Below are 14,347 nucleotides of genomic sequence, written 5' to 3'. Positions count from 1 at the left end.
AATGGAATTACAAGAAAGGAGAATAAACAGACAACTCGTTCTTTTAGAAATGGGAAGCAAGGACTGAGAAGGAAGCATGGTGTTTGTTTATTCCCTAAGACTACTTGATTCTCTTTAAGAACTTATCCTTTAGATAGTTGTCACCCTGCCTTCCTTCAATTTTGTTTTGTTTTGATTTAAGCCAGCCATGCTCTTCCCTGGATGAGCATGTGTAAAAAGGGAAGGGAAGAAAAGGGAGAAGGAAGGAAGGAAGGAAGGAAGGAAGGAAGGAAGGAAGGAAGGAAGGAAAACGCATGTAATACAGCAAGCAGAGATTGTGAAATAAGAGTTGGAACAAATACAATATTTGGAGATATAACTATTTTTAAAATTTGGGCTCTGACTCAGTCATGACCCATTCACCTTTTTGGGAAAACTCAGGGAAATTTTTTGGCAAAAATCTGTGATTTTTGTTTTCATAGTTCCAGGACAGAACTGCCCACCAGGCTTTCACATTCTTGAGAACTAAAATATGACTTTGTTAATCACTGGAATATTTATTACTTAATGTGTTCAGTGTAGTAAAAAGGAATAAAATTTATTGTGAATGAAGGTATTGGCACTAAATATAATCTCATTTTTAAAAGTAAATTTGAAATATTCCTTTGATTGAATGCAACTTTTTTGGGGGGAGGGGTTGTCTTGCAAAAGACAAAGAAGTCATTTCAGAAATGTGTTCCTGTCTGCACTTTTATGTGAAACAGTCTTTTAAGTATGGAAAAGTGACCAACAAACAAAACAATTTTTAATGAGACATTTCAGGCTTCATGGAAGGTTTGTGTGTGGTTCACTTGTGTGAGATGACCTCAACAAACTCATTTTACTATACAACAACAAAAAAAGGTGTAGGAGACTTATACATGATAAAAAAAAATATTTCTCCATCCTAGAGCATGGATTTAAGTAACTTTGCCAGAGTTAAAAAAAATACTAAAAACATAGTTTGATATGAATTTTGGTGAAAGTTATCAGAGACAAATAGTAGTGGGCCAACCAAACTGATTTGTTTATAAGAAAAAATAAATATGTCATGAGCCTTTGGTGGCATCAGAAAATATTTGTGTGCTTTATTCTTTGTGATATATTGATTTATCAGCAGAAAGGAGCATTTGTGCTCAAAAATGGATAATTCACACTTAAATCTTGTCTTTCTCTGATTAATCAAGCTTAAATTATAGGTTAAGAGTGGTGGCAAAAAAAAGAAAAAAAAGCTACAGAAAAAGTGTAATACCCAAGTTGAATCTTATTTTAAATTTGCCACCTGGTGCTGAGTTTTTACGTGTGTCTAGGGGCAGACTCCTCTGGTATTTGTCAATAAGCAAAAGAAAAATATTGGTTTTCAGATACTAGGCATTTGGTGAACTGGCGACAGTCATGCAAGCGAGAATGTTCAAATGACTTCAGCTCTTTCCAGCTTCATTATGTCAGGCTGGCAGATCGCATATGGCATTATGGAAATCAGCAAATGAAAACCATATTGATCAGCATTGAGAACAAATGTAAAAAAGGTGGTCTCGAGGAGGAGCCAGGAGAAGAATGCTTTCCTGGTCAACCTGATAGGCTCTTGTTAAGGCCTTTTAATCATTTATTAACGTAACCTCCCTTCTTCCCTTTCCACTCAGATTACCTCAGCCACAGAGCATCCTGCTCCATTTATCTTTTAATGTTTCCTTTATTTAATTTATTTTTAAGCTCTAAGTTATACTCTTGTTTCAGAATTGAGTTTTACTTTTCATGGGATTGTTTTAAGTGACTTAAATGACTTTTCCCAACAAGCTCACCGGGCATTCAAAGGAAGAAATGCATTTGCTGAGATTCACCTATCAGCAAATAATTCACTTGGTATGCACCACAACCAGAAGCAGAGAGACAAAGAGAGACAGGCAGCCGGACACATTAAAAAGAGCAAGGGAGAGAGAGAGAGAGAGAGAGAGAGTAAAAATCTGAGTCTTTCCCAAACCTAATTCTCTAGTTAAGGTCTGGGTCAGTGTTTCAGTGTTCTTTTTTTCAGGGTTTGAAAGTTAGCCTGGTACAGTCACTTTAGGTCTAAAATGGGGCTCTGTCACCTTTCCTCTCCTCCTTCATTCTGTGATCTCAGGAGAAAGCTGCAGCTTTGCTTTTACCGAATTGCTTTGGAAGGAGAAGCAGAGCAATATTGGGTCAGCCTAAATGAGACAGAGAAATGGAAGGAAGGCTGTGTCTGTGGAGAATCTGGTTCTCATGGAGTTTCTTCACCTGAGACACACCTTGGGGTTGGGTTTTGAAGGTTTGCTGCTTTTCCTAAATCACATTCAGCCCTTGGTCTGAATGGGTTTCTCCCCCCCTCCCCCCTCCTCCCCCTCTGACCCCTCCAACTCCTGCCCCCCTTCCATTTTGATGGCCAGGCTCATCATTCTGTAAATGTCCAGGGTGTTTTTTCTTCACATGGAACCGTGTCCTTTTATAGTTGATGAGTAACCTGTGAACACGATTCTTCAGAATGCTGATTGGCATATGACAACCATCGTTTCTTCCCCGCTTCACAGCATAAGTCACCCCTAAACAAGACTCACACACACACACCAGAGAAACCTGGAATAGGGATAGAAGTTAATGCCCAGAAACTGTTGCATACAGAACAGCGATGGGCTCTTCCATGAGTTATTTAGCTAATTGACAAAACTGAATAGTTGCCACTTTTTTCCCCTTTTGAAACCACCTTTAAAAAAAACATAAAACAAAAAACCCTCTTCAACATTAAACAACTGAGGTTCACTTTCCTGTGAAGTTAGCATTGAATTCTGAAATAGTTTTTCATTTTTTTAAAAAGTATGGTTAATCTCCGGGCACTGTGGGTGATCAAATCATCGAACTTTCTTTATGCCCTGGACTGCTTTTCTGTGGCCGTGAAAGCATGCTTATTTTTATCTTTGCTTTCCTCTGTTTCCTTTGCTTCCCTGTGCATTTTAAGGGGGCTATCTCTGATTGATTTGGGTATCAAAAGATGCACGCCATGTAGATCTAATTTATCTAAGTAGAATCGGGAATTTTATTTTGGTTCTCCCTTGGGACTCCAGAGATACATTCAATAATATATTTGAAAAATCCATGTCTAAAATCTATTTTTTTTTCCTTCTTGCATACTCATCGATTTCTAAGTGCTTTTCCTCATAGACTCACATTACTATCCCCCTTTCCTTTCTGGGCTCTACATCAAACAGTGTAGGAATTACAGCAGGAGCACTATCTGTGGAAGACTTGCTCTCCTTGTTTGTTACAGAAGAGCAGAACGTTAAACAGTGAGTGGACTATGCAGAAATGCTCTCCCTCTCCAGCTCTTTTTTTTCCCCCTCCCTCACTCCCTCCCTCTTTTTTCCACTCTTCCCTCTCCTCTTCCTCTCTTTCTCTCGCTCTCCCCATTCCCAATGGGAGTGTTGTTTATAGAGCATTATAATTTATAACTGAAGAGAGTGGATTTAATTTCAGTGGAGAGGCTCGCCAGCAGGGCGCCAGCCTGCAATCATATGAATCAGCAAGCTGCAAACTCTATTGAATGGAAAGTATTATCGCTGGCCACAAACGGACACTGTTTCTTCTAAACAACTCCCTTGGTGCAGGAAGACCTTGTCTTCATTCATCTATTTTACATATCTACTTCTGTTTTAATTTTGCCATTTCCTAAAAGCGTGTTCTCTTTAGATTGCAACTTTTCTCTAACTACCTTATTTCCTGACCCAGCATTGGGGACTGCTATTGTGTTTCTGGCTGATTTGATATTTCTTCTATCTCCATCCTTACCGTGTATGACTTTAGTTTTCTCTTTGCTTCTTCCTGCAAGTTTTTTTTTTTTTTTTTTTGACGGGAGCTGTTAAACTACAGGCAAGGCTGTGATGAACCATTAGCATTAATATTGTAAAATGCTAGCCAGTTTTAATCACCTAAAGTTTTATTTAATCGTGGGAATTTTGTTGATATTTGGATATTTTTCTCTACACTTATGGAAAGATTTATTTTCTATTCTTTGAATCTAGGAGATGATTTCTTACTTTTGACATGACCCATCTAATCTCTTGTAATGTTAGTATTGTACCCGATGCCAAGTTTTTCAAGTGTTTCGGGCATTTTTAAGAAAGAGTCCTAGGGTATGTGCATGACTTATTGTGGTTGGTATTTATTTTAGTCTAACACCGGCTGCTTTCATGTAGTTAAGCTAAATCTCTGAGTCATTTTAAAAATCAAGTCAGACATACAAGGCTGGTACCTTTTTCAAAAGAATTTTACTGAATTCCTGTAGCTATTATCATTGGTCATGTTTAGTAGTGAATTTTTAACTGAGGTTAGATTGCATTAATATTGCATCAAATATCAGGCTGTTTTCATCTAGACTTTTAAATAATTTCCACACTCCTCTCCTAACAATGAAATTCAAGTTGTACAAATAGCCGGTTGACTGATAACTGGTAACTTTGCTTAAAAGGGAGGCAGGGATAGTATGTGAGGCAGCAAGGAAGCTCCAGGAAAGGAATTCTATTTGGACATCAGTGGAAAAGCCAGGCTAGTCTGACTACATTTGCTTGAAATACGGGTCTTATATATTTTAAAGATACAAATACAAAAGTCAGCAAATAGCACGATGCTCAAAGCTCAGAGATTTGATATGAAGTTCATGTGTTGTGTTGTCAGAAATGTATTCATTTCCTTATGTATATATAGGGAGAAATTATATATCAGCTTGCATATTTTCTTGACACAGTTTAACATCAACAGATCAAAATATGTGTAACCATAGTTTTTCTCATTTAAAGTACAAACTTAGAAATCCATATATATTAATAAATTTTCTCCTTTAAAGCCTGAGAAGGGAGTTATAGTCCTCACTGTCTCAACTAGGATTTTTTTTTTTGCCTTTGATTGCTCAATAAGAATTACACATAGGAACAGAAAATCAATATGTTTACTTCTGCTTATTTTCAAAATTAAATGTTGCTAGGGTTTAATATCAGAGAAGGTATACCCAGGGTCTGCTTAAAGAGGTTTCGTTTGGTTTAAATTCCTTGTGGCGGTAGTTTTTACCTCCAGCAACAATTAATTATCAACAAAAGTAAAATTTCCTATCACACTGTTTTTATTCCAAAAGTAGGATGTGAGAGGAGGAAGAAAATTGTGAGGTGATTGCAGGTGAATGTATTTCTAAATCCTTTTATTCCTGACTTAAAATCAGTTGGTAAGCCTGACTTACAGTATGTGGATTTTTATTGAATTAAGATTAGCAAAAGAAATGCAGCTCTGTAATGAATATCTTTGCATAGAAATCTTGTGTAATTTTAACATCCTTGAGGATGTGGGAGAGCATAGTGAGGCACACACATTTCAGTAAGGTTGCAGTAACTCATCAATAGTGAAAAGGCCCTTAGCTTCACCTTTCTTTTCAAAGGCAGGGAGAAGGAGGGCCTTTGTCTTTTCACTTGAGTGCTGTGGGCTTAGTTATTGTGTTTAGGGGTATTTTTGGTGGGGGGAGGGATTTTCACCTAAAAGATGTCCCCTTCTTTACCTGTAATGTAACATAAAATTAAAGATGATCGCAGGCTTTTTGTGCCTTATTCTGATTAATTCCTGTTTTAAAAAAATTCTGCCATGAGAACTCTCAAAACCCAATCCCAGAACAGGTAAATTCTGTTTGCCTATTACATGGAAAGATTTCATTTCTTTAAATCAGTACCATAGTTAAATTAATTCCTTTGAGAATTGGCTGAAATTGTAGGACAAGATAAAATTGGTAGTTATCTTTGAATAAAAAGTATGTATTGAAAACAGAATCATCTATAGATAATATTTGTCCAAAATCATTATATGTGACCAGATTAAAAAATAAAAAGTAAGGGCAGGGAAGTAAGTAAGCTCAGTAAAACATTGCTTTTTTGGTTAAAAGCAGGGTGGTTGGGTTGGTATTTTTTGGTATTGTTTATTTGCACAATTGTTGCACATTAGAGTGACCTGTCTTCTTAACGTATCTGATTCCTTGATCAGAAAAACTTTATAAAATAGTCTGAGTGGATTTTTAAAATGTTGCTGGATAACCTTGTAGAAGTCCCTACCCTGGTCTTACAGAGAATATGTTACACTTACGTGATAGCTATTGGCTTTCTTGGCTGTTCATAGCCAGAGTTTCCAAATGTTGCTTTAATAAAACGCGTTTGGGCATGAAGGCCGACATTTATGTTTCCCTCCCTGTAACTCTGCTTCTGGACGGTGTGCTTGGCCGACTTAGCAAAGCTTAGAAGTCAGCTGCATCTGTGTGAGCCAACTCTGCTTTGACCGAGAGCAATTGAGTACACCATTTGTTTTCTTTTCTAAATATCCCCAAAGTTTTATTTCCTATTCACTAGAGCTTTTTTTTTTTTTTTAATTGCCTTGGGCCAAAGGTTTACCAATTTTTCTAACATCTATACTTGGAAAATATAAAAGAGGTCATGGCCTTATTACCGATTGTAGTGGATAACACTGTGGTTGTGCTAGTTAAAACTGTGACCTTGGTAGGGGGCTGGAGAAAGGCCCTACGTGGTGGCTGCTTTCCTCACTTTTTGGAACTTTGATGTGTTCCTGCAACTGATATAAATGCAGGGGTGTTCAGGGAGAGGCAGCCGGCTGGCAGCGACATATTAAAATATTTTCTGACCCACAAAAGTAACCAAATGCCCATATTTCTTCATTTAACATAATTAATACCTTGTATTTCCATTGACTTTGATAAAGTGGCCTTCCTCCTCCCACCCCATCCCCCTTCCCTCTGTCAACTTTAGGAAGACTGCAAGAGATCTATAGTTAAAATACTCTACAGATGATGAAGGATAGCATGTCTTAAAAAAGCTAACATCAAAAGTCTCAATTAGGTTGCTGCCTAGCAGGAAGCTTATAACCACATTAAAATGGAAAAGTTATTTCATTTTTAGTATACTGTATTTCAGCAGCAAGGGTTGCAATCGAAGAGCAATATGAAACATTTTGGTTTGGCTGCCAAGTAAATCCACATTTTGTTATAAATATGTAATTACAGGAAATATATGAAAGGTGTTAAACATCTCTTATCAAATGTTGTTAAGGAGGAATTTGGTGCAATTGGAATTTAGAAAAAGCCCGGGATGGATTTCAGTCATGTTACTAGGTCTACTTGTACTTAATTTAAAGCAGTTGTCCTGATTTCATTATCACAGAGCACACTGTTTTTCAATTTATTCATTAAACGGCAGAGACGGTGGCACAGAATAGGCCTATCGGTTTAGGCAATATTTGATTGATTATGTGATTTTATTAGTGTCTCTTTTTCTTTTCTTTCTTTTTTTTACACTTTGTACCCCAGTGTACACATTTCTGAGTGAAAAGACAGACAATGCCTTTATTTTGAACAACCTAAGCAACGGTTGAGCAAGCCGTCTGGAAAGGTGATGTCAGCTGAGGGCAAGGGTGGTTGCTGGTTGAGGGTAGTCACCACCCCCTTCTCCCCAACACACACACTAGCCTCTGCAAATCCAGTGTCATGGTGCCTGAGTTGCTGTCTGGTTGGTTGAACTTGTTCTTCTCAGCTGATATTTAACTAGTAGCTTGTGCTGGAAAAGTATCAGTACTGCCTTTCCTGGCCTTGATAAACATGATTTCTAGACAAAGATGAACAGCACTGACCTGCTATGATGGACAGAATTCAATTATATGACTCTCTCGGGAGGGGGGAAAAAGCACATATTTGATGCCATAACTAAATTGGATTCCTTCTAAGAAATCCTAAATCTGTGTATAATAGATGAATGTAGAGCTGATTTATATTTACCTGCTGAATATAGATTTGGTTGCTAGAATATATAATTTAGTGTGTATATGGTTGGTTTTACTACCCCAAAGGATATATATGTATATATGCTGGTCCTGTACCCTTTTTTGAAAGTAGTAACTAAAGATCTGCTATTGGAAAATCTCCTGGGTAAGTAGACAGTGTCTGCTATGCGTGTGGAGCTGCCTTTCTTACAGGTGTGTATATGGTTCATGTAAGCAGGGGAAGCCCCATGAAGACTGTAACTCTTAGTGGGATGGGGTAGGTTTAGGTAGATAATTGTTCCATGAGAGAGGACTCCCGGTGGAATTGCAGAAGTGCTATTGACAGCTGGGTTTCTTTTTATTTCCAACAAACAGAGGTTTCGTGTGCACTTGCTTCCACAGAAAGGGAGTTTTCTCATCTTATATGGCTACAGGAAGGACAGAAACATACCCCGTATTTTACTTGGAGATGTCCTGATGGAATTCCTCCCTACCTTTTTCTGTGCTACAATCTGTTGTACAGTAGCTAAGACCAAGATGATCCCAGTACTAAACCTTATTGGTATGGTTCACTGATTTTTTTGGACTCTGCATTTATTTTAGCAGACTTCTCTGATAGCTTTTTGCAGTTTTCAGCTTTTTGTTGTTGAAAACAAAAATAATAAGTAAACCGGCTCGGGGATATATTTCTCTTTCTGAGGCTGATTCCATGTCGTAGTGCCCTCCTTGGAGAGGAGCTGTATCTCTGGCCAAGGCTGGAATTTGAGGAACCACTCCTGGTGGAATATGAGAAAGAACAGGGTATTGTTTACATTCTTAATGTTCCTGCCTCTTCTTATTATATGAGACATTCAAGGGGACCATCACAGTGTTAGAATTCTTTCCTTAAAAAAAAAAAAATTACATATCCTGTTCAAGTTTTATACATGGTTCTATAAGTTTAGTCTTATTTTGTGAAAGACCAGGACAAGGTTCTATTCACATTCATTTAATAAATGAACCCCTATTTGTGTGATATAATAGTGAATACCAGAAAGGAATTTGCCAGAGTAGATGTTGTTTCCACTATTATGAGTGAAGCACTATAGCACACATGGCAGGTATTATTAACACATTGCTTCTCCACTGAAAGTTATGGAGTCAACTCTTCTTAAGTGTCAGGAGATAGAACAGTTTCTTTTTTCTTGATACTTGACCAAGATATTTTGGTTTTGAAAGAATAGCTATGATATATTATTCCAACACAAAGCTGCCCAGATTCTTTTAGTTTAAAGGTTTTATTTCAGAGTCCCTTCTGGAATATAGTTTAAGAATTGGGAATGTACCATTTATCTAGAAGTCAAAGAAACAAAACAAAGTTTTAATTAAAGTGACCATACCAAAAAATAAATAAATAAATAAGGTGACCATACCATTAGGGACTGAAATCAGTGATAAGGACTTGATTTTTTTTTTTTTCTTGTGGCAGGAGACCTTGATAATGGGAAATTTATAAAACCCATGAAGGCAATAAAAGTACCATGAAATCATGTGTATAGTGATGCTGAAACAGTGACAAGATACTCAACTGTCTTCTAAATAATAAAAAAAAATATAGTATGTTCAGTATAGTTTTTGTATTAAGCACACCTCATAATTTTCCAGTTCCTTATAACTTTGTACCCACATATAATAGACATGATACTTCTTCATTAGTAAGAATGTTTTCTCTTGTTTGGACTACTTCTATGATCTGTTTTGAGAATGCTGAGCCAAATAAACCCTATCATGGGCATTCGCATCAAAAGGTGACAATCCCTAGTTGATTCTCCGTAGTGATATCTCTACAAGAACCAGAGAGCACACCAGGCCTGCCTGGGAGAATGCATGCCACGATGGCTTCTACTCATTAGATTCTTACTCCTTGTGCTGGCCTTTTCTCTCCCTATAGTTTCTTCAGTTACTTGATATGTTTCAAAAGGAGCCCTATTAGGGCACAGAGTACTTAGAGACTTTTTCCCAAAGGAAGCCCTGAGATCCAAAGGAATTGGTACAGTCGCAGGTAAGAACTCAGATGCCCTGCAGAAAATAACTTACCTTTACTCCCACCATTACTTAGCTTAGCCACACCTACCTCAATAGTGTCGTGCACTCTGAGTGCAATATGTGATTTTTTAAAAAATTATTCTAATTTGGGACACCTGGGTGACTAAGCCACCCAGGTACCCCTATGCCATGGCAGATTTTAAACATTTTCTGAAATGCTACATTCTGGGCACCTTGGTAGCTCAGCAGTTGAGCATCTGCTTTTGGCTCAGGTCGTGATCCCTGGGTCCTGGGATCAAGTTCCATATCGGGCTCCCCTCAGGGAGCCTGCTTCTCCCTCTGCCTATGCCTCTGCTTCTCTCTCTGTATCTCTCATGAATAAGTAAATAAATAAAATCTCTTTTAAAAAATTATTCTAATTTATAGAAAACTCTTCATTTACATTGCCTCAATTAATCCTTGAAAGAACCCAGGCAGGAACTATTACTTTATAATGTATTGATGATTTTAAGCTGAGGTTTGGCAGTGTTAAGTAATTTCAGCCTGGTGACCAAGCTGGGAGTCAGATGGAGTTTTTGTAAATCCAAATACTGTCTTTCTACCATGTGACACTGCCTGATTCTTTGTGATGCTAATGATCATGGCGAAAGCAGGTAATTGCTCCTTGAGCTTCTCAATGAACAAAGGAAACTAAGTCTCTGATAAGTTTTCCCCTATTATTACTGGTTTAGGAGATGCCCCTGTTCAGTTCCTTTTCATCCTTGCAAAACAAAACACCCTTCCTGGGAGCTCCTTTTGGCAGGTTATCAACAAGCAGGAGCCTTGAATTCCTCTGCGGCATATTTTTGTTCCATAAACTCGCTTATATAACTGATAGCTTCATGAGGCTTCCCTTCCAACTATGTACTTCTAGTTAAAAGGCAATTTGCAGTGGGGCCTCAGAAGGGGAAGTTCCAGCCCAATGAGCATTTTCTTGTTTTGTGAACCAGGTAGATATTTATTGAATCTTGACTGTGTTCTTAGCAGTGTGGGAGATGAGAAAATTTTGTTCAAGGCGCTTTAGTTGAGAAAGATGAGGCATAAATGAATTTGAATTACTTAAAAGATGAAGAAATACCACAAGGCATTATATGATCAGTTTCAAAATTACTGGTACAGTTAATAAATGCTTTGCATTCAGGGAAGGGAGAATCATCATCTTAGAATTATAGCACTGCTAGGATCCTTATCAAGTCTTACCACTTTAAGAGAAGGTAAAATTCAGCAAGATTGATATACAATACAGGCTTAAATTTCTATAGCAAGATAGTGCCATGTCTCCCTGACCTGTAATCACTTAGATTTTTGAGAGAGAAATGAAATCTCAGCATCACTATTTTTAAGCTTCTGACAGGTAGCTTTTTTTCTGTTATTTTATTTTTTAAAATTTATTTATTTGAGAGACACAGAGAGAGAGAGTGAGAGAGAGAGAGAGAGAGAGAGCGCGAGCGAGCACAAGCTGGGTGAGGGGCAGAGGGTGCAGCAGACTCCTGCTGAGCAGGGAGCCTGATGTAGGACTTGATCCTGGAACTCCTAGATCATGACCTGAGCTGAAGGCAGATGTTCAACTGATCAATTGATGAATCGAGCCACCCTGGTGTGTCCTGGGCATGAAGTACTAGGTAGTGTACTAAAAAAAAAAAAAAAAAAAAGTCCCCTGATACTAGTAGTTTACAATCAGATGGGGATAGAAATCTTTGCAGTTAACTGGGCTATAAAATAAACTTACACGAATGTCACAAAAGAACCTTACATACATATATATGTAGTACTATGGGAGCCCAGGGGTAAGGGGAGAAATTCTGTTTATGGGGATGGCAGCTTCTTATAGGGGATTTGTTTGAATGGGTGGTAATTTTTGGAAGGGCATTCTGTGCAAAGAGAAATGCTGTGATTTACTTTGTCTTTTCGTGCTTTCACAATTAATTCCTATTTTCCTTTACTCTTTCTAATCTCATCTGTTCCCCATGCCTATCTTTCAGCATCTTAGCCTCCTTTAATGGGGTTTTGTCTAACTAAAACCTACTTTTAAAAAAATCGAAGTATAGTTGACATACAATGTTGCATTAGTTTCAGGTGTACAACATGGTGGTTTGACAATTCTGTATAAGTGCAGTGCTCCCCATGATAAGTGCAGTTACCATCTGTCACCATGTAACATTATTATAGTATTGTTGACTATGTTCCCTATGCTGTACTTGCCATGGGTTGTTTATTTTATAACTAGAAGTTTGTACCTCTTAATCCCCTTCACCTATTTCACCCATCCCCCCACCTACCTCCCCTCTGGCAACCACCAGTTTGTCCTCTGTATTTAAGAGTCTATTTGTAAAACCTACTTTTTTATATTTGCTGTAACTAGAGGTTTACTCTCTCTCCTCTGGTATAATATGGCACTGCCTGTCTCCTGATTGTAGAAATAATTTGATTTCACTATTGGCTTTTATCATTCATAGGAAACAACTGAAATTTATGTCCGTTGACAAAACTCAGCATTAACTTATTTCATTGGCTGCATCAAGCTTGACTTTTCTTTTCTCTGGTCTGTCTTCCTTTTTCTGTCTCATTTCTCTAACTCCAGGCTTTTTTTTTTTTCTGTCCCTCCACAGTTTTCCCATGTAACTTCTACAGTCCGGAAGATCTTTTTGATGATTCTTAGACACCACCTTCTTATCTATTTACACCTGTTACGTGGAGCTGTCTTGTCCCTGGAGCCTTTTCTATTTCTCTCTTCTTATATATTGTATTAGGATGTAATTAACCATGCTGCAAAGTGGTTTGACATCATTTTGTGTTAAAAAAAATCAAGTAAAAGTTAATTTATTTCGAACAGCAATTTTGAATCATTAATGACTGCATGGAGATTAGGTCATACTTTTCTCACCTTATTCAACTATTTATCTCTAATTTTTCTCCTGCCAAAGTCTAGAATTCCAAAGCGTCTTTCTTCAGTAATTTAATTAGGCCACAAGTTTGAGGCTTAATGATGGATCAAAAAATGTATGATATGCTTGAGAGATCAAGACAGCAAATTGATTACTGTTGTAGCAAAGGTTGGCAAATGTGGGAGAGGGAGCAGGTAGTGCCCTGTGCTGCAGGATCTGAGTCAGTGATCAAGGTCAGCCTCAGTTCATTAACTTCCTCTGAGGGCTTATAGGCATTGTAAATATGACTTCTCATACTTTATATTCTAATTACAGTACAGTACAGTTTTGAAATGACTTATGTTCACTTCAGTAATGCCCTAGAGTGATATAGGATGTTGAAAGATCTACAGTAGTGTAAGCTAATTTCTGGTCATTTTGCCTAGTTTTCTAATGCCAGCAAATAGAAAATCTCACCCCTCAAGATGTGTGTTAATAAATGTGTCCTCATCCATGGGCACATCAGGCAGGGGCCTGCTCTCAACCTAATTACCTAAAATGGTCATCTGTTTGAAGGAGCACAATACAGGGATTCTCATTGTGCCCTCAGCTAATACGTTATTAAAATTGGAATGTATTTCATGCTAATTTTTAAGACCTCACAATCAAGAAATGTATTTTCTCAATAATTTTAATAACCATTTCATTCCTCTGTTTAGATAGTACCATGAGTTTTTTTTTACCATAAATTGATAGTAAGCCTTCTTTTAGCTAACTTTTTAACTATTTCACATGAAGGAAAATGGTAAATCACTTTAAACTTAACAGTTTTTATGAAATCTAGAATGAAGATAACATTTTGTGTGTCTAGTTCTTTGTATAGTAATTTGGTTTGGGGTTCTGCATATGGCTAATTTAACTGTACTAGGAGACAGGATTGTTTTGTTTAAAGATTTCTTAGTGCACTTGAGAAATTCTCTCAATACCAGCCTTCAAAAATAAACACAAAATCATAAAAATCAATATACTTTTTCATTTGTTATACGGATGCTAAAGACTATTTGAGAGGCAGAGTGGTATTGGTGATAAGATTATGAATTGGTGTTTTTTAAAGCTAAAGATATTTGTGGATATTGGACAATTTTTTACTAATCTCATTTAAAATAGCTATGTTTCTTTTAATTTCTGTAAGTTGATTTTAATAAAGATGAAATAATTAACATTCATTTTCTAAGTATTAATTGGATACTCCATACGTCAAATTTTACAAGACCTTCCCCCTGAAACAATCTGGACAATTACATGATACAGTGGTTTTCAAGGTATTGAATATCAGGTAGTTAAGGACAGTGATCCCCAAGAGGTAAGAAACAAATGAAGTGAGTCTTGCAATTGTACTGGGTCATTGCTAATACATATTCTTGGGAGGGGGATATCCAGGTGGAGCACAACAGTCTCTCTGAATGGAAGAGATGAAGCTGGGAGTTTGGGGAGGCCAAGGTATATAGTATGCACAGGGCAAGGTACCAGAGAGGAGAGAGCTGCACAGTTGGAGAACTCTAGAGATCTCTAGCCTGTAGCTGAGGACTGCTTGG

General features: G+C 37.4%; 1 protein-coding gene across 25 annotated transcripts in view; it reads left to right on the top strand.

Annotated features, from left to right (window-relative positions):
- BCAS3 (BCAS3 microtubule associated cell migration factor) overlaps positions 1 to 14,347 on the top strand; it is a 590,779-nt gene that overhangs the window by 382,113 nt on the left and 194,319 nt on the right. For 4 of the 25 annotated variants that reach the window (XM_072747644.1, XM_072747646.1, XM_072747645.1 and 1 more), the window contains one exon: positions 12,498 to 13,978. The exons of the other annotated variants lie outside the window; for them this stretch is intronic. In XM_072747644.1, the coding sequence (XP_072603745.1) occupies positions 12,498 to 12,547 (50 nt within the window). In that variant the 3' untranslated portion in view covers positions 12,548 to 13,978. Of the gene's footprint in view, positions 1 to 12,497; positions 13,979 to 14,347 lie in introns of those variants that run through there. 25 annotated transcript variants of the gene reach the window in all.

This window comes from Vulpes vulpes, chromosome 2 (assembly GCF_048418805.1).
Source record: "Vulpes vulpes isolate BD-2025 chromosome 2, VulVul3, whole genome shotgun sequence".
Taxonomy (NCBI): Eukaryota; Metazoa; Chordata; class Mammalia; order Carnivora; family Canidae; genus Vulpes; species Vulpes vulpes.
The sequence above is the reverse complement of the archived record's forward strand: the minus strand, read 5'-3'. Positions and strand labels throughout refer to the sequence as shown.